This window comes from Nyctereutes procyonoides, unplaced genomic scaffold (assembly GCF_905146905.1).
Source record: "Nyctereutes procyonoides isolate TBG_1078 unplaced genomic scaffold, NYPRO_anot_genome, whole genome shotgun sequence".
In the NCBI taxonomy this organism is placed as follows: Eukaryota; Metazoa; Chordata; class Mammalia; order Carnivora; family Canidae; genus Nyctereutes; species Nyctereutes procyonoides.
Genome location: NW_026575028.1, coordinates 1,446,621 through 1,473,454, shown reverse-complemented (window position 1 = coordinate 1,473,454; position 26,834 = coordinate 1,446,621). Strand labels below are relative to the sequence as shown.

The following is a 26,834-nucleotide window of genomic DNA, read 5'->3' as shown; positions in this document are numbered from 1 at the left end:
ATTAATAAAATCACGAATGAAAAAGGAGAGATCACAACTAATACCGAGGAAATACAAAAGATTTTAAAAATGTATTATAAGCAGCTCTACACCAATAAATTAGGCAATCTAGAAGAAATGGATGCATTTCTGTAAAACCATAAATTACCAAAACTGGAACAGAAATAAATAGAAAACCTGAATGGGCCAATAACCAGGGAGGAAATTGAAGTAGTCATCAAAAACCTCCCAAGACACAAAAGTCCAGGGCCAGATGGCTTCCCAGGGGAATTCTGTCAAACGTTTAAAGAAGAAACCATACCTATTCTACTAAAGCTGTTCAGAAAGGTAGAAAGGGATGCAATACTTCCAAACTCATTTTATGAAGCCAGCATCACCTTAATTCCAAAACCAGACAAAGACTCCATCAAAAAGGAGAATTACAGACCAATATCCCTGATGAACACACATGCAAAAATTCTCAACAATATACTAGCCAATAGGATCCAACAGTACATTAAGAAGATTATTCACCATTACCAAGTGGGATTTATCCCCGGGATGCAACGCTGGTTCAATACTTGTAAAGCAATCAAGGTGATAGATCATAGCAACAAGAGAAAAAACAAAACACATGATCCTCTCAATAGATGCAGAGAAAGCATTTGACAAAATAAAGCATCCATTCCTGATCAAAACTCTTCACAGTGTAGGGATAGAGGGAACATTCCTCAGCATCTTAAAAGCTGTCTACGAAAAGCCCACAGCAAATATCATTCTCAATGGGGAAACACTGGGAGCCTTTCCCCTAAGATCAGGAACACGACAGGGATGTCCACTCTCACCACTGCTATTCAACATAGTACTAGAAGTCCTAGCCTCAGCAATCAGACAACAAAAAGAAATAAAAGGCATTCAAATTGGCAAAGAGGAAGTCAAACTCTCCCTCTTTGCAGATGACATGATACTGTATATAGAAAATCCAAAACACTCCACCCCAAGATTGCTAGAACTCGTACAGCAATTTGGCAGTGTGGCAGGATACAAAATCAATGCCCAGAAATCAGTGGCATTTCTATACACTAACAATGAAACTGAAGAAAGGGAAATTAAGAATTCAATCCCAATTACAATTGCATAAGGTACCTAGAAATAAACCTAACCAAAGAGGTAAAGGATCTATACCCTAAAAACTACAGAACGCTTCTGAAAGAAATTGAGATGGAAAAATATTCCATGCTCATGGACTGGAAGAATTAATATTGTGAAAATGTCAATGCTCCCCAGGGCAATTTACACTCAATGCAATCCCTATCAAAATACCATGGACTTTCTTCAGAGAGTTGGAACAAATCATCTTAAGATTTGTGTGGAATCAGAAAAGACCCCAAATAGCCAGGGGAGTATTGAAAAAGAAAACCAGAGCCAGGGGCATCACAATGCCGGATTTCAAGTTGTACTACAAAGCTGTGATCATCAAGACATTGTGGTATTGGCACAAAAACAGACACATAGATCAATGGAACAGAATACAGAACCCAGAAATGGGGCATCAACTCTATGGTCAACTAATATTCCACAAAGCAGGAAAGACTATCCACTGGAAAAAGGACAGTCTCTTCAATAAATGGTGCTGGGAAAATTGGACAGCCACATGCAGAAAAATGAAACTAGGCCACTATCTTGCACCATACACAAAGATAAACTCAAATGGATGAAAGATCTAAATGTGAGACAAGAATCCATCAAAATCCTAGAGGAGAACACAGGCAACACCCTTTTTGAACTTGGCCACAGTAACTTCTTGCAAGAGACATCTATGAAGGCAAAAGAAACAAAAGGAAAACTGAACTATTGGGACTTAATCAAGATAAAAAGCTTCTGCACAGCAAAAGAAACAGTCAACTAGCTAAAAGACAACCTACAGAATGGGAGAAGATATCGCAAATGACACATCAGATAAAGGGCTAGTATCCAAAATCTATAAAGAATTTATTGAACTCAACACCCAAGAAACAAATAATCTAATCATAAATGGGCAAAAGACATGAACAGAAATTTCACCAAAGAAAACATAGACATGGCCAATGAGCACATGAGAAAATGCTCCGCATCACTTGCCATCAGGGAAATACAAATCAAAACCACAATGAGATACCACCTCACACCAGTGAGAATGGGGAAAATTAACAAGGCAGGAAACAACAGATGTTGGAGAGGATGCGGAGACAGGGGAACCCTCTTGCACTGTTGGTGGAAATGTGAACTGGTGCAGCCCAACCTGGAAAACTGTGTGGAGGTTCCTCAAAGAGTTAAAAGTAGAACTGCCTTACAAGCTAGCAGTTGCACTGCTCCGGATTTACCCCAAATATACAGATGCAGTGAAACACTGGGACACCTGCACCCCAATGTTCATAGCAGCAATGTCCACAATAGCCAAACTGTGGAAGGAATCGGTGCCCATCGAAAGATGAATGGATAAAGAAGATGTGGTCTCTATATGCAATGGAATATTACTCAGCCATTAGAAACGACAAATACCCACCATTTGCTTCAACATGGATGGACCTGGAGGGTATTATGCTGAGTGAAGTAAGTCAGTCGGAGAAGAACAAACATTATATGGTCTCATTCATTTGGGGAATATAAAAAATAGTCAAAGGGAATAAAGGGGAAAGAAGAGAAAAAAAGTGAAAATATCAGTGAGGGTGACAGAACATGAGAGACTGCTAGCTCTGGGAAACGAACAAGGGGTAGTGGAAGGGGAGGTGGATGAGGGGATGGGTGATTGGGTGATGGGCACTGAGGGGGTCACTTGATGGGATGAGCACTGGGTGTTATGCTATACGTTGGCGAATCGAACTCCAATAAAAAATATATTAAATTTTTTTTAATTTTACAATTACATGTTATAAACATATTCTTCATTTTTGACTTCCTTTATCTGTATTTAATTTTATTTTTGTAAATATATGTGTGTATATATATTATATATATATAAATTTTTCTTTTTTATACCATTAGAATTTAGTATCTTTTAACACAGAGAACAAAATACACTCAGGATCAAGTGGATCACCCTGTTTTATCCACTCTGTGAGATTATATTCTCTCATTACCACCCATTCCACCCCTCCATTCTTTCTCTCTCTCTTTCTCTCTCTCTCTCTCTCATTTTTCTTTTCTTTTTCTTTGTATTTTTTCTATCATTTTCTGGTTCCTGAACTATTCAGAATTGTCTAGTCTGTATTTTGTTTGGGCCATCATTGATATTTTTGACTCTGCACACTTGTACAGTCATTCTTCACTGGACAAAAAGACTAGAAAAAGGAATTTACAACAAAAGAAAGAACCAGAGGTAATACTCTCTGCCACAGATATAATGAAAAAAAAATAAAAACTACCTATGAAGCTCCTTCTGTGTGCCGGGCGCTGGGGATACAAGACAGAGAAGGCTGCTGTTCTCCTGGAGCTTACATTTCAGTGGCGACACAGGCAATGAGCAAGAAAGGAGGCCAACTAAAAAAATAATATCAGGTAGCAGTAAGCAGCAAGGAGATAATGAAGCCAATGGCTATGTTAGCGAGCTCCTCAGTGGTGTGGAGCTGCTATGGCTGTGTGATCCGTGAAGGTCTCTTTAAGGAGACACATTCAGACTGAAATCTGAATGAGTCAGAGGAAAGAGCTTTCTAGGTGGAGAGCTAGCAAATGCTGAATCTCTTGGGCAGAATGGTCTGTGGAGGAATCCAAAGAGGCCTGTGTGCATGAAGCAAAGTGAATGAAGGGGAAAGGTAGGGGGTAAGACAGGGACTAGGCAGGAGCAAGTGGGGCATTACCTGAAAGGCCACCCAAGAGGTTTGGTTCTGAGCTGAGGCAATGGAGAATCACCCAAGGTTCTCAGAGGAAGATATAATCTGGTGTCTGAATTACCTTTAGAAGACTGTGCCTCATGGGATCCCTGGTGGGAACTCTGGGACCACGCTAAAGATTCTGAGTCCCTTGAGGGCAGGAACCACAGCTTTGTGTTCAGTATGCTGCAGGCACTAGGTGTTAGAAATAATATTTCTATTATTTGAATATCTTGAATTGAATATCTGAATCTGCCATGAACAAAATCACAGAGCTGAAAATGAGTATCAAATGGGGTGGGGGCAAGGATCAGCAAGAACCAAGAGTGGGGCATCTGGCTGCACCATGGTTTTACTTTTGAGCTCTGATGCCTGCCATCTGGAAAGCAGCAGTGCCTCCAAAGTGCAGCAGTATCTTCCTGACCATGCTTTTCAAAACCTCTGAGAATGGAGATGAGAAATAAAGATCCCCAAGGGATTCCACTGGCATCTGGTTGCAGGAGTCTAGGTGGGTCAGTTGCCAACCCCCGAAACAGAACTTTACCTGATTTTCTTATTCTGTCAGCCTCCCTCCTTATATATCATATATGTGAAGGGCGACAGCTGTCAGATTTCTGGCCCTTTACAAATTTGGATTTGTCCTTTAAAAGTGGTTTCCTGGGACCCCTGGGTGGCGCAGCGGTTTGGCGCCTGCCTTTGGCCCAGGGCGCGATCCTGGAGACTCCGGATCGAGTCCCACGTCGGGCTCCCGGTGCATGAAGCCTGCTTCTCCCTCTGCCTGTGTCTCTGCCTCTCTCTCTCTCTGTGACTATCATAAATAAATAAAAATTTAAAAAAAAAATAAAAGTGGTTTCCTTAAGCATTATGCCTGGAATTCAGCTGGCTTGTGTCTGAATGGATCAACTGACTTGATTCTCCCAGGAATGCAAATCCGGGTAGAGCTTCATAAACAGAGAGGCAGGCTATTGCTGATGAAAGAGCATGCAAAACTCTTCACCAGGAACTCAGAAAACCACAAAGCTAGTAAATATGTTTTTCTATGAACATGAATGATTAAAATAAGTACTGAAATACCTGTTACCAAATTATCATTAATAAGAAAGTGTTGGGTCATTGAGAGCAAAAGTGAAAAGAATACAAACGGGCAGGAATTTAAGATATTGTGATTTAGGCCAACTCCAGTTTTATATATTTTGCTTCACTAGGGACTCTGCCTTTCTTTTACCTACCAGGCTTTTGTTAGAAAGCTTCAACCCGTGGCCTGACAACAATTTTTCATCTCACACCTCTCTCCTGCTAAAAATATGAATTGCTTTGCTGATCAGCTCTAATTACTCCAAGGGAAAAACTGATTTACGCCTGTATTCTGCTGGTCCTCCAAAAAAGCCTTGGGTCTCTAAATGCTTCTTGCTTTGATAAAGAACCACTTTCTATATCGCATTTTTTTTTCTCTGCACCACCTACCTTCATTTTAACCAGAAGAAGAGAGAGCATGCAGAGACATAGCTGGTCCAAGAGATAAACTTCCAACAGCTGGTTTTCACCTGACCTTCTTCTTTTACAAAATCCCTTCCTTATAAAGTAAATATTGGTGTGAACGTGTAATCATCACCAGAAAATAAGGACAACGAGTGCAGGGCATAGTGTCTCTCTCCACAGTGTCTCTCTCAGCACATCAAGAGATGGAACAGGTACACGTAAAATCAGGCATTCAAGCTATTTTGTCCTAAGTGCCAAGTGAATGGAGAAGGCCAACAGGGCTCTGGGATCACAGGAAGGTCATTCTTAAGAGCCCAGATAGGGGATAGAGCCAGATGAATGATGCTGACTATCATGGGAGTCCTTCTAGTTCTGTGGAGAGGGAGATGAGGGCAGTTGAAATACGGAGACAGCATGAGGAAAGGAAAGGAGAAAGCACATGGCAACTGTATTCATTTCCTGAGGCTTTCATAACAAATTACCATGACCTATATGGCTTAAAACAGCAAACATTTATTTTCTCACAGTGTGGAGCCTACAAGTCTGAAATCAGGTGTTGGCATGACCATCTTCCCTTATCTGGCTCCAGAGAGCACCCTCTCTCACCCCTTCCCCATCTCTGCTGGTGGCCAGCAGTCCTTGGCATTCCTTGGCTTTCAGCCTTATCACTCCATCACTGTCTCTGTCTTCACATGTGTGTCTCTAGGTCTCCTTATAAAGACAACAGTCATTGGATTTAGGGCCCATCCCACTCCAGTATGACTTCATCATGACTCTGTATCTGCAAAAGCACTGTTTCCAAAGTAAGGTCACATTCTGAAGTTCCAGCTAGGCATGAATTTGCGGGGCACATTATTCAACCCACTACCATGAGCCTTCAGAAAATAGTTTGTGAGTGGAAAATCTGTCAGGGAATAAGAGCAGACAGAGGTCAGACTGAGAAAGATGCTAAGCACTACTTTACAGGCTGTCTTTCCCATGGGTAGAGATCATAACAACAACAGCTAACATTTATATAGCACTTGCTACAGGCCAGGTGCCACTCTGAGGTGTGTGTGTACTATTAGCCTATTTACAGATGGGGAAACTGATACACAGAGAGACTACATGCCAGAAAGAAACAGAGCCGATATTTGGATCAAGGCATGGGCTGGAGAGCCCATGCTCTCATTCCCATTCCCTTTCCAAACATTTTTTAATGCATTTGATCAGAACAGGATATGCAGTAGTTTCCTACCACAAGCAATGACCTCGCAAGCAAAGAAGTAACCCATTTGCCTTTGGTCCGCAGTAAATGTGACCATTTTTGGGGAATGGGAGTGCTAATTTTAAACTCCTAGAACCTTCAAGGATGGGGTTGCTTGGAGGGCTTATGAGCCATACCCATTCCCCTACCTGCAGCCTAGATGGACAAGTACACCTGGCAATGCCCTAATCTTACCTGATCACCTTTCCTAGTGCTTTACAACTAGGATGACCAACCATCAGAATCTGCATGGGACTGAGGAGCCCCCTGGGTGTGGGAATTTCAGTTTAGAAACCAGGACAGTCCTTGACAAACTGGGATTGAACTAGTCACCCTACTTATAGCCCCCCATGTCATCTCCTGCCAGAAAAGTCTCTCTAACAAAGATTCTAGCACTCACAGGGAGAGAGCTCAGTGTCTTAATTGATACCCCTCATTTTTAGAGATGCAAATGATGTCTTGATTCTGGTCAGTAGGAAGGTATCTGGAAGTAGGCAGCACAGTGGTAAAACCTCATGGGAATGCTGGAATTATTTAGAATGGTGCGCTTTTTTTTCTTACAGGAGAAGAGGATGAGGAGGAGCCTGAGATGCCTGTGGGCCCCCGCCCACGACCACTCTCTGAGCTGCACCTTAAGGAAAAGGCAGTGCCCATGCCAGAAGCCAGTGCGTTTTTCATCTTCAGCCCCAACAACAGGTGTGTATGAATGGTGGGGAAGGTGGGACTCTGCTCTCCCCATGCCACAAGCACAGCAGATGCCAGCATCTTCCAATCTCTGAGTGGAACCTGGGACTTTCCCAGATCCCAACAACTTGCGTAAACAGGCACTGATTAGGGAAAAGTATCCTGGATTCCAAATCAGTAGACCAATGTCTGTTTTTCCCTCCATTTTTTGACAGGTGTGAACTATTTCTGTAGTCTTTTGGTGATTACACTTGGTGATCTACTAAGTCTATTTAACTTAACAAAGTCTAAAGTTAAGCAGTATCCTAAACCTCCTCCTGCAAAATAGGAGCTTTTACTATTTTAACTCCCCTCAGCCCTGCTACCTCACATGTTCTTATTGCTTGGTATTTTAGTCTTGATCTTTATTTTCAACTTAACAAGTTAGATATTATCATCATCATCATTATTATTATTATTATTATTATATAGGCAATGTAGATTTGGATTTTTTTTAGAGATTTATATTCTTTTTTTTTCTTTAAGATTTTATTTATTCATTCATAGAGACAGAGAGAGAGAGAGAGAGAGAGAGAGGCAGAGACACAGGCAGAGGGAGGAGCAGGCTCCATGCAGCCTGACGTGGGACTCGATCCAGGGTCTCCAGGATCACGCCCTGGGCTGCAGGCGGGGCCAAACCACTGCGCCACCTGGGCTGCCCTAGATTTGGATATAAATATACAACTTGCCATTTTACTTATTCACCATTTTTCTTGTACATCTCAGTCCATCATTCTGCCATCATTTTCTTTCTTTCTAAACACATTTTTTAGAAGCCCCTAGAGTTCCTTATGATAGAGTCATTTGGCCTCTGTTTATCTCTAATTGTTTTCATTTCTTGTTCTTGGAAGATAGTTTTGCTATGTACACAATTTTAGGTCAATAGAATTTGTGTCTCAGTTAAACATAATATTAGACTGTACTGTTCCATTCCTACTATCATTCTTTTATAGATAATCTGCCCCTTATCGTCAGCTGATCTGAACATCTTCTGTTGCCTTGATGTTTAGGTTTACTACTACGTATCTAAATATTCTTTTCTTTCCATTTATCCTGCATGGGATGTTATGGATTTATCTTTTTCTCTGGTTCTTGAACAACAGTAAAAATTAGAAAAAGAATTTCTAATTCCTAAAAAGTTGCATCCATAATCTCTTTCTCTCTAATCCTTCCTTCTGGCACTCCAATTAAATATATGTCAGACCTTCTCATTCTGTCCTCCTATCTCCTACTGTGTCTTGCAAATCTTTCACCTCTTTGTCTTTCTTTTGGTATTCAGGGTAGTTTCTTCAGATATATCTTCCAATTTCTTCATTCTCTCTTCAACTTTGTCTATGTTACTGTTTAAACCAATTTTTTAAATATTTTATTTATTTATTAATAAGAGACACATGGAGAGAGGCAGAGCCATAGACAGAGGGAGAAGAAGGCTCCCTGCGGGGAGTCTGATGTAGGACTTGATCCCGGGACCCTGGGATCATGACCTGAATCAAAGGCAGATGCTCAACCATTGAGCCTCCCAGGTGCCCTAAACCAATTTTTATATCAATTTACTCTTTTGTCTTTCAAACAGTTCCATTTGATGGTTGATTTTCCAGATCCATCTGTCTATATCTACTACTTCCTTTGTTGATTCATCATCTTCATGCTCATCATTTGTTCTGTTAAATATTCTGTCTGCATTCTCTATCTGATATGTCCAGAATACATAGTCTTTGGGTGGGGGTTCTAAAGCACTTATTTGTAGTTTCTTCTGATTTACCATCTTAGTGGCCCATCCTCTTGTATGCTTAAAGATCTTTGATTGTGACCTCAATACATCATCTTAATTGGTGAGATTCTTGTGGATCTAAATTAAGATTGGGAAGCTTTCTTCAAGATGCTTCTAAAGGATGTTGGCTCAGTCCTAGGCTTCTGTGTCCTGCCTCACATCTGGCTTGAAATTCAGTTTCCTGATAGCAGTTTTACTACTGGCATCTATCCTCAGCCAATTCTATCTTTCTTGGCTGACTATCACACAGACCCTGGGTCAGTGGATTTGTTAGTTTGAAAGGGATAATCATTGCAAACCTCCTAACTCTAATGAAGCCAGAATTATCTCAAAGGGTTTACCCTTCCCAGGATTTGCTGCTTCCACAGCAGTAGGGTCTCTCAGAGCACTTAGTCAATGAACAATGCTGTGAACAGAAGTCTAAAAGCCTGGATTCAAGCCCTGAAACCACCCCCACCCCCACCACCCCAACACACACACACACACACACACACACACACACACCACTCTACAAGCTGTCTTTCTAGACCAGCCTATCCTTCTCAGGCTTCAGTGTTCTTATGTATAAAATGGAGATAATAACACCATATCCCCTTCCTAAGCTGCCAGTATGAGATAGTATATAAGACACACTTGGCATTCAAAGATCTAACACTTGTGGCACTGTCAGTGAGTGCTCAGAAGTCCATATATGTAGTTCTTTGTAATTATGCTGAAGTGTAGAATTGAATGGCATGCCTTGAAGCTATTACACAGGAACAAATTGCCTAGCCAGAATGTAGGTTTAGCTGGCTTCCCACCATCCACATCTCTGAGTGGCTCTGTCATTCCCTATACATAAAAATATGAAAATCTTATAAAATGATTTTTTAATGACGTGACAAAGAAGTCCCCCCAAAAAAAGCCAGTTGTTAATGTTACAGAAGTATATGAAAATTTGGGGATTCACCAGTCTCAGATGTAACCCACCAAAATGTCAAAAACTTACTGCCTATGAAAGTGCTTTAGAACTGAAAAGTTCTGTGCAGATGTGCCTCACAGTGAGGGGCATGGAGGGGAGTGAGATATGGTTGTCATTACCCAGCAGCAGTAAGACATCGGGTAAAAAGCCCATCCCCAAACTAACAAGCACCTTTCACAAGCTGAGAGGAGTGATGAGTTCCAGAGACCTGGGAGCTGCTTTCCTTGCCTTCCTGACATGCTTCTGTCCTCTCTTCCACCCCATGCAGATTTCGCCTCCAGTGCCACCGCATTGTCAATGACACGATCTTCACCAACCTGATCCTCTTCTTCATTCTGCTCAGCAGCATTTCCCTGGCAGCTGAAGATCCTGTCCAGCACACCTCCTTCAGGAACCATGTACGCATTCCGTTTTTTTCCCCTGCACCTCTTCCTCCCGGGAATGGGACTGGGCCCACAGCTCTGCTACTGACCTCAATCAGGATCCCAATTCCAAATATTATAATCAGATGCACAATAAACATTCTTGAAGACACTAAGGCTTTGGTAGAAACCATCAAAAACAAATAAGAGAATATGTACCAAATGCCTCAGGCTGGCCTGATTGGCAAAGTTTAGGACTCTCATTGTCCTGCGCATGTTTCCATGAAAGCTCTGATTCCTTGTATGCTTAGTAAGAAAAAAGTAGCCACTGACTTCCAGCATTGCTCCCAATAAACCCTGAGGGACACAGGGGGAGCCTTGGCAAACAGGTGCCAATGGTGAGGCTGACCTTATATAAAGGAGAGCTTCAATGACCTTGTGTAGAGGAGAAAACTAAATTTGGAGACCCACCCAAGGCTCTGGTGAACCACATTAAAGGCTAGAGTAAGAATTGTTATATCTCGAAGCCTTAAAACTTTGTAAAAATCCCAACCAGGTGGGCATGAAGAGGAGTCCACCAACCTAAAGCCTTACCCATGCCAAACAACTTGGTGGTCCTGCAGCCTGCTTGATCCAGAGTTTTCTTAGAAAGATGTTGGCCCTAGCTCTGATCCATCGTCTGGTGGATGAGACCATGTAGTCTGCCCCAAGCCTAGGCAGTCCTCACCTGGAAGATGCTCCCTCCCATGCCCCAAAGAACACGCCAGGATTTCCACCAACATGAGAAGCTAGCTGAGTCACACCAATGTGAGTTAAGCATTTGGCATTTTCCTGCAATAAAAAGCAAACCCTACTCTCTGTCTTTTTGACACACATCCCAGTGGTCTGATTGGAGTTTGTAAGTAAATTGGATTAATGATAAAAGCATCCAACCAAATGCTGCCCAGACCCAGGACCAGTTGAGTCCTGCCCTGGAGGCTCCCCCTCACAGTCGGGGGACTTCATCTGGAGCCACTAAGCTGCCTGAGGCCAGCCCTGCTTCAGGATCCAATGTTGTGTATATATACTACTCATCTCCTAACTCACTTCCATATGTCTCCATGTGGGAAAGCTGATGTGATGTGTAGTGTGGTTCTGGAGCTGAACTCTCCTTCCAGCCTGCTTCCCTCCCTTCCCACCCCATCCCCACCCTGTTTCTTTTTGTTTTGCAGATTCTGTTTTATTTTGACATTGTTTTCACTACCATTTTCACCATTGAAATTGCTCTGAAGGTAAAGCCCCAACCCCTCTCTCCTCTTCCCATCCTCTAGGAGCCGGCACTAGCTCTCTGTCGCTAACACACATGCTTCTGTTGGTGTCAAGTTCACTCTCAGAGCCACTAATCCAATTGTGCTTATTTTTCAGATCCTAGGCAATGCAGACTATGTCTTCACTAGTATCTTTACATTAGAAATTATCCTTAAGGTAATGCAATCTGAGCAATGCACTCTCTGTCTCTTTCTCCCATCTATCTCTGCTGTATCTGCCTATCTCTCTTCTCTCTTGTTTCTTTCACTCTCTCTTTTTTACTTTCAGTCCTGAGATTGGAAGAATTAGTGCCCCTCACTTTGTGCTATGTGCTTTGCTCAGGCTCAGAAGCAAAAGAAACCCACCCCTATTGCTGTGCTTCCTCGCAGTCTGGAAGAGGCATATGACTCACAGTGTCAACACTGATGCTGTCCTATCGCCAGGTTTGGCAATGTGCCAGTCTCCAACCCCCACTAAGCCACACACACCCACATATACCCTATCTCCGGTAATTGATGACTGACCCCTGCTTAGAACTCCTTTCCCTCGTCCTGCCCAGAAGAGATGCTGCTCAAACTCCAAGAGTGGAGAAGCTGGGACATGGACAATCACTTTGTCAAAAAGTCAATTTGTCAACAAATTGTCAATCCCTTCCTCAGTATTAGTGGCAAGCACCAGAGCTTGGCCGGAGTTGGGCCTGTGTGATAGTAAGCATAGGCCTAATGCAAGATTTGGGACCAGTCTTCCAATGAGGGCTTTTAACAGACAACTGTAGATTACTTCTGAATCCTCAGTTTCCTACTGAAAATCTTTGCTACAATGCCCTTTGCCCTAAGCATGGAGGAAGGAAAATTGTACTAGAGAGCTGAGCACAGGGGAGAACCAAGAGCTGAAAGAAACTGGAGCACCCAGTTCCCAAGCCCCAGTCCTGAGAGCTCACCAGCCCAGCCCTGCCTGCAGCTGGCCGCCCCAGGGTCTGATGGCTATGATTGCAGAACTGCAGACATATCCTTTCAGTGGAGCCCACCTCTAAAAGTATGGGAATGAGAGAGATTGTTTTCTAAGTTTCACTTTATTACTTATATGAATTTATCATTACTATAATATTTATATTTATTTTATTATTTCTAAGTTTTCTGGCATACTTCTGAGCCTCTAAAATAATGCATAGTCAAGCCACCCCATCTGAGACTCAGGGTGTGAGTTCTGAGACCCGGGAAAAGTGCATTTCAGCATTTGCTGCCTCCTCAGAACCACAGAATATATTTTACCATTAGTGTGAACAGAAGGGCTGTAGGCTCTAAAGCATATGCTTCAGTTTGGTGTCTTCTTCCTGGATGATGACCTAAGACTCCTCCTCCCAAGGAGTCCAGGCTCCCTTTTCCCCCTTCCTGGGGCCGCTGCAAGCCACTGTCCACACTTGACCATGTGCCACAGCCAGCCTATAGACACACCCTTCCTCGCTAATGCAACTCCCAAGTCATGACCCAACTCTTTAATGCACATGACATCCTGTCACATCCAGATAGAAGTTGAGTGGTGCAGATTGGGGTGCCTCCACTGTGTCTTTATCTCCAAAAAGCTGAGCTTCCCAGACCCCCACCTTCTATCCCTGGTTCCAGTGACCAAGGGTATTCCTTGGGTTTTCTCTTCTACTCAACGACAGTGGATCTGACCAGGCCCTGATTCCTGGGGTCAGGGGGGAGCCAAGAGCTGCCTGGCTGCATTAAGATATACTCTGTAAAACCCTCTTTACATGACGGGCACTGAGGGGGGCATTTGACGGAATGAGCACTGGGTGTAATTCTGTATGTTGGCAAATTGAACACCAATAAAAAATAAATTTATTATTTAAAAAAATAAATTTATTATTTAAAAAAAAAACCCTCTTTCCATGGTGAGCTGAGTTCTCCTGGTCTTCAGACCCAGGGAGACACACAAATACCCAAAACTCCTTCCCAGGACAAGAAAAGCTCTGAGTACCAGTTCTCAGGATTACTCCACAGAGCTCTCCTCGTGGATTTCAATGGTGCTATTTTTCCTTCAAGGTTGCCATGCAAGCAGAAGTGAAAGGTCTCTTTGCAAGCATTGTCATAAGATCCTTCCTTCTTTTCACCCTCTCCCTCTTCTACTCCCTTTGTGACTCAGCGTGCTTTTAAATATAAACCCCAGTCCCCACACCACTTTCTTGCACCTCCTTCCACTGGGCCCCTCTGCCTTGCCTGATGGCTCAGCTTCCCACCGTCCAAGGGGTATTTAGTCTCAAGAACAATAGAAAGACCTGGGGACATTTGGCCATGACGGTTGGCCTGCATACTGCAAAGGACTATCACATAGAGGAGGAACCAGGCCCAGTGAGTACAAGTTACAAGATGCATCTAGTAACTAGAAAAGCTACCTGGGCATGTGGTGGTCGCCTGTGGATGGACAGAGGGGTTTTCCTACCCTTCCAGCTCAGACAGTCAACAATCTTATGCCCACCTTTTTTCTTCCTTCTGCCTGAAAATACCCCAGCAATAGACTTTTCCTATGCAATGGCTTAGGACATTTAGGGAGCAGGAACTAAGTGGATGGCCATCAGCCAAACAGGGTAAAGGAAGGACACTTTGCATTGGATACCTGAACCTGGCCTCTTCTGTTGTCTTAAATGCCTAGGATAATTTTCAAATAAATTCTCCATTTTTTCAGCATCCACTTGCTCTTTCTCTCCTGACCACTCTTCCTCTGGCCCTACCTAGGCATGTGTCACCCCCACCCACTACATACACACACACACACACTTTCTGGAGTACTGGTCTCATTCTAGGTCTCCTAGAACCCCAATGTCAAAGGACAGGCATCGGCACTGTGAGTCCCACAAGTGTACCTATTCAGGGAGTGCTCTTCCTGACTGTGGAGGGCTCTGTGGTGCTCAATAGTGTCCTCACAATTTCCAAGCTAGGAGTGAGGCAAGGTCAGACTCAGCACCTTCTCTAAGACTGAAAGTGAGATGGCTGGGGAAGGTGCTTGGCCTTCTGCAGGCACAGGGACTCTTTAGTTAAATGAACCATAGGAATCCCAAGTCCAGTCTCTAGAGTCCCAGATCTTCACCAGGAGACAGGACAGCAAGCCCCTCCAGATGGCAGGCCTTCAGGAGAAGTCTCCAACTATATTCCCCTCCAGCCTTTTATATAATATACCTACTTCTAGAAACTGTTGCAGGACACAGGTGCCTGAGTCCTCTGTGACCCCCTGCAGCAAGAGATAAATGGAAAGAATTAGGTTGCAAGAGCTATCTTTGCCAGTTTCCTTTATGTTTGCTTTTGAATTGTTCTGCGGACACACTGCCCTAGGCATGCTCTGATTCCAAAGAGATAAACTGGACCCCAGATGACCAGGGAGCCACTCTGAATCTCTCAGCCACCAGCTCCAAATTGTTCCCTTTGACTGATGCTTCACGGCCCATGGCCTTTTACAACCCTTAACCTGGAAATCTGCTGGCTCCTAATTCAAGTTAACAGAATTGGAAAGGCTATTCGTTGAGCATCTACAGTGGCTATGTATTGAGCTCAGAGAGAAGTAATAATAGCCGAGCCCTGTAACAGCGATCACCATCTCAGGTGCTCCTATTTTAGTCTTCAAAGGGCCTACATGTTGTTTTTCTGTGTGTGCCTAACAAAGACAGGGAATAGTATGCCTGGATATCTATTGCTGTCCATGAGGACACTGGACATCCTTATATAGGAAGAATCCAGAATTCAAGTCTGGACTATCTGGCTCCAAGTTCAGTTCTTTATGGTGACAAATAATACTTAGATTAAGCTTAGTATTTCCAGGGTAGTGTGTTTTACCTGTAATAACTCATTTGATGCCTACAACACTATAGGGTAGATACTATCATTACCCTCATTTCTCAGATGAGGAAACTGAGACACAGAGAAGTTAAGCAACTTGCTCCAGGACATACAAATAAAATATGGTAGATTTGGGATTCAAACTAGGCAGCCTGGCTCCAGAGCCTATGCTTTTAACTATGGAACCACATTGCCCCTCTGAACACACAGCTCTGGCCTCAAAGAACATCATCAGTTTAGAAGCAAGATAATAGAACTGAGTTTAGAATATGTGGTATAGATCATAAACACTAATTAAGGTTAGGAAGTGAAGGGATGCTATTTGCCAAAATTGTTGGTAGAACTTCTCACTGAGCTCTGGGGTGACCAGCTGTCCCGGTTTGTTTGAGACTGAGAAATTGCCTAAGTGGGACACAGGACTTTTGGTATTAAACCAGGAAAATCCTGGGGAAACCAAGACAGTTGGTCACCCCATTGGGCATACCCCATTTTTCCCCAGACGGCTAGTATCTGAAGCTGGCCCTGAGAGTTGACAGAATTTAAAGAGGAGATTGGGAAGTTTGTATCCAAGGGCAACCTGGTCTGGGCAGTGTCAGCAAAGGGCCCCTCAGGGCCAGAGTCATAGACATGTGATGAGGAACAGTGGAAAATGAGAGAGGGATGGCAGTGCGCAATTTGAAAGGGCTTCAAGTATAGGATGGAAGAGTCTGGTGTGGCCTAATAGGTAGAAGGAGCCACTTAACCATCTCGAGCTTGGAACTGTGTGGTGGTTGTATAAATGGTTACAGAATGCTGTCCTCGATCTTGCCTCTCCTTCTGCAGTCCTGCCTGCCCCTAGTCCTCTCACTGCTCTTCAGCTTGCCCTGCCCAAGGGATACTGTGGGAGGAGAGGGAGGCATGAGGGGATCTCTGGAGCTTGGGCAGGGAACACTCATGTTTGTGTTTCTCTGTACCTCCCTGCAGATGACTGCTTATGGGGCTTTCCTACATAAGGGCTCTTTTTGCCGGAACTACTTCAACATCTTGGACCTGTTGGTGGTCAGCGTGTCCCTCATTTCCTTTGGCATCCAGTGAGTAGGGCTCCCTCAGGCCCAGATGGGGACACACAATTGGAAATGGGTGTCAGAGGGGATGACCAAAACTCTGGAGGGCATTCCTGCATGGCCACCAGTGTGACTGTGACAGGAACAGGGTGGAGCCCCTGACTTGTACAGCCTGATGGCTTTTTGTACACATCCTTAATGGTGTGACACTTGAGAGTATGTTTAAATATCTGGATCTTGCCATGACAGGTAGGGCCAGGCCCAGTTATAATGAGAGGAATGTCTCCAGGGCTTTCCCATTTCCTCCACAACACGCTCAGTGCCCTTGGCTATCCTCAGCTCCAAGGACCTGCCATTGCCATGACCAGCTCTGATCTTCCTCCTTCCCTCTCTCTCTTCAGTCAGAGAACCTGATGAGAAGAAGATGGGTGGGGGAAGAAAGAGAAAGGAAATTAGATTCTGAATCTTGACTGCATAGTGGAATTACCTGAGTAGTTTCAGGGAACACATTTGCCCCGGATCCCTCTCCCCAAGTTTTTATTTAGTTGGTCTGGGGGTACAGGCTGGGACTTTTAAGAATTTTAAAAGCTCTCCAGGTGACTCCATTATACAGCCAAGTTTGCCAATTTGCTCGTATTTAAAAGGACCTGATTACTAGTTTTTCCCATGTTCTATCTGCTGCTAATGTTAACCTTCCCCTTCAACTTCGAAACACTTTTACATGCATATTCTTCTACACTCCTCGCAAAACAAAAACCTATAAGTCAGACAGGGCAGGAGGCTGTTACCACCATTTTATAGACAGGAAAATGGAGGTTCAGGACATGAGATTTACCCAAGGTCATACCAATGGCACAAGAAAGGGGTCTTAAGTCTCTCTTTCCAAGGATGTTTTCGTGGTAAGCCTAAAAAGAGTGGACATTGGACATGAGGAGTGAGAGACCCTTTCTGTGATCATCAGTTGTATCAGCTGTCTGCCTGGGAGCCCACAAGTCTAGATTCTAATCCCAGCCCTATCACTAAACTACTATTTAACTGTGAACCAAGAACCCCCCCTCTCCTTTTAGTCTGTGCCTTCCCCACCTACCTCCAACCTTAAAAATCCCTTCCATTGCCATTCAGTGCAAACAGACTCCCTCCCTGAGACACTGGGATAACTAGGAATGCCCTTTGAGCCCTTTGGAATAAAAGAGCCATGAAAAAAAAAAAAGAGCCATGAACTAGAGAAATCAGATCTTTCTACCAGCTCCCTCTTGAGCACATTATCCTAACCTCATGTAGAATGAAATCAGCATTTGCTGATGTGTCATACATTTTTTAGGTCCCAAGGTGGGTACAAGAATCTCCGAAAGCTTGAGAAGATATCTCAATCAGATGGGTAGTGTGTAAGATAGACCCTACCTGGGTTGGGTTGATGAATAACTGCAGAAACCATGTAGGCTTCCTGCTGAGTGGTTTGTGGGGAGAACTGCACCCCGGTGCCTCATTTCCACTGGCAAACAGCAAAAGCCTGAGGCTCCCAGAAATTTTGGCCAGGCCCTAGCATCCAGGTGTGTGGAACCTGCTGTGTAGAATCCGTTCCTTCAAGTCCTAAGTGTTCTATGAACCAGTGGGTTTTATATGCACACATAAAGGGCGACTACCTAGGGACGCATGTTTGGAGTTATCACCAGAATATCCTCTCCCACACCCATCACCTCCAGCCAACAAGATCTGAAACTCCATCACCTGTATAGCATTTCTTCAAGTTCAGTGATGTCTTCATCAGACATAGTAACATAGCTGAACATTTATTCAGCTCATAATATGTGCCCAGCACACTGCTAGATGATGCAGGTATGTTTCCTCATTTAATCCCTGCAACAACCTTATGAGACCCACTTTACAGATGCAAAACTAGGGTTCAGAAAAGTTAGGAAATTTATCCTCGGTGAATTGACTGTTAAGTGGCAGAGCTGGGGTTTCTCTTTTCTTTTCTAAAGCTCCCCTGAGTAGCCCATTATATTGCTAATGATTCATGGTAAACATATTATTCATATTATTTACATACCAACAAGAAGTCCCAAGCAAGTTCCAGGCTCTTCTAGGGGCTGAAGGATAGTCCCAGGACAAGAAAGTTCCCAAAACAGACTTTATACTTTCTCAAGTTTACCTGGGTTCAGTCTGTCAACACACTCCCTCACCACATGATTTCCTGCTCCACTAAAACAGCTTACTCTCCTGCCCTGTTTCCCTCTCCCAGGTCCAGTGCAATCAATGTGGTGAAGATTTTACGAGTTTTGCGAGTCCTCAGGCCCCTGAGGGCCATCAACAGGGCCAAGGGGCTAAAGGTGAGAAGCATGGGCCTTGGTGGGAAGCCATCAGCACAGCAAGCATCTATCTGGCTATGGGTTGGTGGAAATTAAGCAACAGGATGGGGAGGCTGGAGGGAGGAAAAATGGCCAGAGCAGGTGGCTGCTGTGTTGGAGCCTGGACTCTCCTGCCTATACCACCAGTTCCACTTCACGGAGAAAAAGAACAAGGACAGGCAGCCAGTCACTTAAAATCAGAACTTCTAAGCAAAACTCTCACAAAAAGGAGATGCACACACAAGCCCAGGGCCGTACATAATGAAGAGGTCCCCATGCTTCTACTTCCTATAAAATGGGAAGCTAGCAGGGCTTTTGTCCATGGAGTCACCTAGAACCCATCAGGGGACTTTGAATTCCATTGGGTTCCATCACTATGTGAACCTGAGAAGGTACTTTGCCTGTTTGAATCCAATTTTCCCTCTTGTGGCAAAGGGGCTGCTCATGCAAACTCCTCAGAAAGGCTCGTCGCTTGGCTAAAGGAAGCTCAAGCTGCAGGCACTCCTGAAACTCTTCTCTTCCCACTGCAGCACGTGGTTCAGTGCGTGTTCGTCGCCATCCGGACCATCGGGAACATCGTGATTGTCACCACACTGCTTCAATTCATGTTCGCCTGCATTGGGGTCCAGCTTTTCAAGGTAATATCTTGGCTCTGATCTGTGCTCCTGCTTCCTTCCCCTCCTGTCAGTGTTCCTGAGAAAGAGAGCTGACAGATACAACAAAAAGAGGACAGCGGCCCGGATCAGGCTTGGGATGAGCGGAACCTCAACCTTCCTCTCAGCTTAGCCCAGGGGAAGAGGAAGAGCCTAGAAGGAGGTGCTCTCTACCAAGCCAAGGACCCTTCCCCCTACAGCACAACCTGCCCTTCCTTCTAGCAAGAAAGGGAGAGGGACTCTTATTCTCTAAAACCTCATGTCATTCACCTGCTTAAAACCCACAGTGGTCCCCCATTATCAACAGCATCAAATCCACCCATCTCCACCTAGCTTTCTGAGCCCTGCATCCACCCAGGCTCTCTCTCACTGCTTCTAGACAAGGTTCCTTGGCTATTGATTTCTGCTCTTTCTGCTCAATCCTTTTATTTTTGCTGTTCCCCCATCTGAAGCATTCTTCCCCCTGCCCTCTCCCACCAACCATATAAATTCCCCTGATTTCTTCCCATCTAATTTATCCTTCCAAATCCCGTTCCACTTCCACCTTCCTTGGGCCAGCCAAAAGAGTCCAGCTTTCATGGAGTAGAGTCCCCCCGCCTTTTTTTAAATTTCAGTGGTACTTGCAGCACTAAGCATCTTTATTTGCTGACTGCTTTGTATATGCGAGTCATATCTTCCTGATTAGATTCTGCTCTCCTTGCATTTTCATCCCAAGTTCCTAGCACAGTGCTGGGCTATAGAGATGATCACTAATCAATTTTTGACTGATTCATTGATTAATGAACATCTCCAATCACTTTGTTCTTCTGCCTTCCAGGGAAAGCTCTACACCTGTTCAGATAGTTCCAAACAGACCGAGGCGGAATGCAAGTGAGTACAAGCTGGAGGGCAGCCAGCACCGAGGCTAGTTAACTCTGGGAGGTTGGTAATTTGGCCTGAGAGGAGGGACAGCCCGTTCTTTCTGAGATGGCACTGACAGCTGGACTTTTACCCATGGGTAATTTGATCACATTGACATGACATGTAAGATTATCTCTTCTTGAAAGGTATACCCACTGAAGTTCTTCCCAACGGCTAGCACTGTGGGATTTAAGTCTGGCCAGTCTCATCCCACCCAGCAAGCCAGGAGTCATTGGTGGGTCACATGTGAATGGAGACGAGAGACCAGAGAATTAACTCATCTTTCTTTTTCAGGGGTAACTACATCACATACAAGGACGGGGAGGTTGACCACCCCATCATCCAACCCCGCAGCTGGGAGAACAGCAAGTTTGACTTTGACAATGTTCTGGCAGCCATGATGGCCCTTTTTACCGTCTCTACCTTTGAAGGGTGGCCAGAGTGAGTATACAAATCAAGTCCTGTCCACTCTGATATGAGGCCAAGATATTTCCTAATGTTTATTACTGTCCACACTCCTTCCCAGAGGTCATACTTACCTGTGTCCTTCCTAAGCAATGAGGTTTTATTCTAGAACAAGCCTCGTACCATAGTCATTGCTGAAACATAGACCCTTCTTTTTCTAGAAGATGTCAACATTTCAGAAAGTCCAACCAAAAGTGAGCTGCTTTTAACTCCCCTTCTCTACCTCAGAGTAAGCCACAATTATCGGGGTCTTTGTCATTACTCTCATGGCATCTAGGAGTGGAGTGAGTTTGTCCACTGGATTACCAGTGAGTTTCTCCCTGGATTACCATAGAATTCAAGATTACTACTCCCAACATGCACTTAATGTGGGTAGAAATGACAGAGATATTTGTTTTTTAGACTCTACCCCAATCTCCTTAGAAAAAAAACTTGCCTTAAAAAAAAAAAGAAAGAAAAAAAACTTGCTTATAATTACAGTGAGAAGTAAGAAAGGGATGGAAGCCTGAGTCTGAATTCCTTTGCAGAGATAATGCCTCGATCAGCCAGGCTGGCCTTTTATACTGCTTGTCCATCGGTGTTCCATATGTCTTGTATAGACACCTGCTTCCCCATGCCCTCTACCTGCTGTATTCCAGGAAAATTATTGTTGAAAAGTTAGAAAATTCTAAATATTTCTAAGTCAGTAATAGCACATGGATCTGAGATGAGAGTCACCATTCTTATGTGGTAAATATAGATAATACCTAGAGAATAACAGAATAGTGTAGAGAATAACAAAGGAAAGAGAGGAGATAATCCCTGTCCATGAAGAGAAACAAACGTAATGGGCACATAGTCCAGGCCCAAACAAATGGCATACACATGTAACCTACCTAAGTATAAATCCAAACCATTGTTGATAATCTGAATAATCCTGGGTCATTTTTCATCTAGTATTTTTATCTAAATGGATATTTGCTCTCAGATAGATTTATTTTATGTTCACTGTAACATCCTCTGAGTCTATGCCAGTTTGCAAAGCTATTTCAATATTTACTAATGTTTCCAGTATTTGAAGTCAATGCCCATGACTCATTTTACATTAAAATAATTCTTGACAGTTTCAGAACACCCTCATATACATTATGTCAACCACCCTGTAAGGTAGGAAAGTTAGGAATTATTGTCTTCATTTTATAGATGAAGAATCTGAGGCTCAAAGAGGCTTATTTGCTCATGGTCCCATACCAGTAAGTGGCAGAGCTAGGCCTTGAACTCAGATCTTCTGACTCCCAGCCTAGAACTGTTTCCAGCTCCCCTGATCCAAGGATCCCTAAGAGAACAGTGGTGCCATCGTTCCACAGAGGTGACACTGCTTCTCTGCTTCCCTCTGTGGGGCCTCTCTCCTCCTGCAGGCTGCTGTACCGCTCCATCGACTCCCACACAGAAGACAAGGGCCCCATCTACAACTACCGTGTGGAGATCTCCATCTTTTTCATCATCTACATCATCATCATTGCCTTCTTCATGATGAACATCTTCGTGGGTTTCGTTATCGTCACCTTCCAGGAGCAGGGGGAGCAGGAATACAAGAACTGTGAGCTGGACAAGAACCAGGTAGCTTCCTAGGAAGGAGAGGAACAGGTGCCAGGGCAGGGGGGAGCAGGGCTAGGTGAGAAATGACAGCAGTTGGCAGCTCGTGGCCCACCCAGAAGAGAAGCTGTAGTCAGAGAAGAGATCTCTATGCAGATACTAAGATCATCTGTCCATTCCTCAATGAGGGAATAGGGCTGTCAGTCTTCTGCAAGAGCCCAGACAAAAGAAATGCAAATGCCTGCAGATCCTGGATCTGGCAAGTGCATTCAGCCAACAAATATTTGTTAAGCATCTACTTAGGGGACTCTATGATAGATTCTGTGGAGAAAAAAACCTCATGCCCTATGTCTCAGAAGTTGACAAGCCAGAAAGTTGCCCACGTGGGTTGGCACACTGATAATGAAGAAAGAAACTAGAATGATGAGGGAGTGAGAGTTTCAGGGATGGGGAAGAGAAGGGCTTCAGAAAACCACTAGTAAATGGTTCCTTAAGTAAAACACAAAAGCCTGTGCATGAGGTGGGGACAAGAAAGAGGCTTACGTAGGAATGATATGGTAATGACAGTATTGTAAGATATTCTGTTGGCCTATAAGAAAGAGCTGGCAACTCCATCAGTGAGGAATGAAGCTATTACAGGGGCTGCAGCATATGGTCACTGACATCACTTCCCCAGCTAGGCTCTCTGATGGGAAGAGTCAGGGGGAACTATATTCCTGCCCATAAGTGACTTAAGATCTTGTATGGGAAGGCACATGACACAAGACACACAGCACTACACCAGTTAGGCAAGCTGGACCCCTCATGGGTTTTGATGTCAACCTCTTGGGTTTAGACTCATCATTCTTGCTGCTATATTGCCTTCGGGTTGGAAGTGAGATGGGAAAGAAGGGGGCCAATTAGAAAGTGTAGATGAGAGTTGATTAGAGCCTGATCTACTGTCAGGTTAATGATAATGGTGGTAGGCAGAATAAGAGGAAATAAAATTGGTCAGGCCTACAGATTGGATGAGGAGGCTGAGGGTAAATGAAAAGACTAGAGTGACTCCCCAGTTTCTGATGTGGGAATCTGGGCCTGGTACAGAGAAATGAGTTGGATATGTGCTGGATTCCCAGAAATCTAGCAAGCTCAAGATCTACCCTCTATCCTTGAACTATGTCTTCTGATATGTGGACATATAGGTAAATAAGGAAGATTGACTTAGGACAGGAAGGAAAGGAAAAGCTGAGAAGTGCTCGCCCCTCAAGGAGAGTCTATGGCATAGGAAAAAAATCAATGGGAAGACCAACTGTCCATCATTCAGTAAGTATTTATCAAATGCCAACTAAGTGTCAGCAGTATACCAGGCATTACCAAGTTGAAAAAAGGAGACACAAACCTCTTGACTAAATCTTGGTAAGGAGACTGACTAGAGGTGATTCTTTCTCTGACTGAGGGAGTGATATAGGGGGATAAAAAGTCCAAATAACATCGCAAACCTGTAAATGAGCCAGAGAAATAGATTATTTCTGTGACTCCCTAGGTGTGTGGTTTCATCCACATCCTACCTCCTCTGCCATCTCCACACGTATCATCCAGGTTACTAACCCCCTCTCTTCATTCCCACCCCACCCCTCCTCCTGCCTCCCTCCCAGCGACAGTGCGTGGAATATGCCCTCAAGGCCCGGCCCCTGCGGAGGTACATCCCCAAGAACCAGCACCAGTACAAAGTGTGGTATGTGGTCAACTCCACCTACTTTGAATACCTGATGTTCGTCCTCATCCTGCTCAACACCATCTGCTTGGCCATGCAGGTCAGTCTGAGGGGGTCCCTAGATCCATGATCCTGTAGGAGGGAGAATGCTAGGGAAGGATATGAAGTGTAGAAGAGCTGCATGGCTGTCTCCAGAGTGTCACCTTCTTGTTGGCCAAGAGCGGGGGAAAAACAGAACAAGTGTCCCTTCTCAAGGATGTGCTCCTCTCTGGGAACTTATAAGAGAATCCATAGAGGCCTGGGTTAATAAAATGTTAAGAGTGAGGGAAATGGAGAACACAGGGGGAGCTTGAAGAGTTTGTTATTATGAGGCATGTTTATAGAGATTGATTCTATATCCACCTGTCTTCAGGGAGGTCAACTTGTGCTTGAGCTCTCTTGAGAACTGGAAGTCTCCATAAAGTTGTCATAACCAGTCAAAGCAGGAACACAGAACTCTGCCAACATGTGTTTTCAGAGCTAGCAGAAAAGGGAAGAATTTGCAGGATTTCCTGAGTCCAGCTGGCTGCCCATGGAGATGAAAATGGCCTTCCAGGGCTTGGTTCAAGGAAGATCTCTGTTGAGAGGAGGGTGGCAAGGAGTAGGGCTGTCCCTACCTCACTTTCACAGTCCTTCCCCTCCCCTCAGCACTATGGCCAGAGCTGCCTATTCAAAATTGCCATGAACATCCTCAACATGCTCTTCACTGGCCTCTTCACCGTGGAGATGATTCTGAAGCTCATTGCCTTCAAACCCAAGGTAGGCCTCTGAAAAAGGTGTCTTGTCTGTAGGCACTGAAGGGATAGAGAAGGGGAAGAGGAGTGCAGATACTGAAAGAAGGAGAGTGAGGGGCAGAAATAATCAGTGAAAGACCCCATCTTGGAAGATAATTGTTGCAACTCCTAAATCTACAGGAGTTGTACCAAAACAACCCCTTGAAATAGAGTCTCCGCTCTAGTCTGTGGCTGGGAAATATAGGAAACAGATTCCTCCGTGAGCCAAGCTTCTTCTTCCAGGGAGGCAGATGATGGTCCTTCTTCACCCCTTTCCCACCCTGTCTTCACTCTCATCCCCCAGCACATATTCTAGAAGAACTATGCCCACAGACTGGCAAGCCAAACCTCTTCACAACCAGCCCCCCAGATTCACTCAGGCTGCTGTTCTACTCTTCTCTCACTTCATCAGCCATACAGACCACTCTCATTGCAAAAGGCCCAGTCAGGGCTTCATTTGCTCAGGGCTCAGTGTTCCAGCCTATGGGGTCCTCCTGTTCATTATTCTCTTGCACTTTCCAGTACATGAAGGGCAAATGTCTGTGGTTTGCTACTTGTGAGCAATTTCTAGAAAAAGAGGCTAGGAGAAGGATTAGAACCATTGGCTGAATGAGGCAGGATAAGGAAGGTGGGATTGGCTGTCACCTTGGATTCTCTGTGCCCTTGCTAACCAGCCCCACCCCCATTTTCCTGGGTAATGTAGGAGTAAACTGACCTGAGCATCACACACCATCTTTCACCCCTGAAGATAGGTCAGAATCATTGGCATCCATCGGCTTGGGATTCACAACACAGGCACCTACTTCTGAAGAAGGGTATAACTGCAACTCAGTGGCTCCCCTAGCTATCGCAACTCCTTTTGGAGAGCAATGAGAAGGAAAGCGTTTGTTCTAAAATAATTATATGGTAATAGACTTGAGAAAACCTCTCTTGCTTTTTGAGCGTTCTCTCCCCCTCCTTTACTGTTTTTATAGATATAACATAGATCAACAGGAGACAAAAAGGAAGGGACCTTATCCATATATTCCATTTTTATTCAAAATTTTACTTGTCCTGGGATTAATTGGGGCAGGGGGAGTGCTTCTGGGCTCTTGGATCCATATTCCTTTAACAAGATGTCTATCATCTTCTTTGAATTAAAATTCAACTAACATTTCTGAATAACCTACCATGTGCTACACATACCTCATTGCATGTAATCCTCAAAACACCCTCAAAAGCATCCTCATTTTAGGGAAGAGGGAAGTGAAGCTCAGAGCAATTAAGTATACTATTAATTAATTACACCATTATTAAGTGGCAGAACTGGGAATAAAACCTGCCTTTTTAGTTGATGTAATTTCCACCACTCCAAGCTGTTAGCAAGCATCTTCCATGCCAGGTGTTCTGCTGGGTGCTTTACAGAAAGAAGGAAACAACCTTTGAGGGACTTCAAAGATATTCTTGCAATGCTGATTCCTTCTCTCAAAGAATGCCTAGGGATCTTGGCTAATTTTCAGAGAATAAGACTCCTAATAAATGTCATTTGGTGATAATAATGGTGTTTCCTACCTCCTCCAGGGTAGTAAGTATACTCTTTTCACTTTCCATTCCAAGCCCAGTCTAATTCAGGGGCATAAATTTTGTCCTGACCTAGAAAAGACCACTGAATGTCACCTTCCATAGGGACCATGGTACCTCTGCTTACCTGTGGTCCTATTCCAAACCATGTGGCCTGGCAGTACTGACAGGTTCACAGCCCACAGCAACGTGACCAGTGAGGCTGGGAATGCAGGTTCATTGCCAAGTTGAGCTTCAGTCGCAGATGACAGCCTCTAACAGGGAAACTGGCACCACTTTTACCTCATTTCATGAGA

General features: G+C 44.2%; 1 protein-coding gene across 1 annotated transcript in view; it reads left to right on the top strand.

The window, feature by feature from the left end:
• Positions 1–26,834, top strand: part of CACNA1C (calcium voltage-gated channel subunit alpha1 C) — a 754,651-nt gene that overhangs the window by 635,086 nt on the left and 92,731 nt on the right. The window contains 11 exon segments of the mRNA XM_055315403.1: positions 7,116–7,248; positions 10,276–10,405; positions 11,581–11,640; positions 16,453–16,559; positions 18,775–18,862; positions 19,411–19,518; positions 20,351–20,403; positions 20,728–20,874; positions 22,296–22,497; positions 24,108–24,266; positions 24,854–24,964. Coding sequence (XP_055171378.1) covers positions 7,116–7,248; positions 10,276–10,405; positions 11,581–11,640; positions 16,453–16,559; positions 18,775–18,862; positions 19,411–19,518; positions 20,351–20,403; positions 20,728–20,874; positions 22,296–22,497; positions 24,108–24,266; positions 24,854–24,964 — 1,298 coding nt within the window.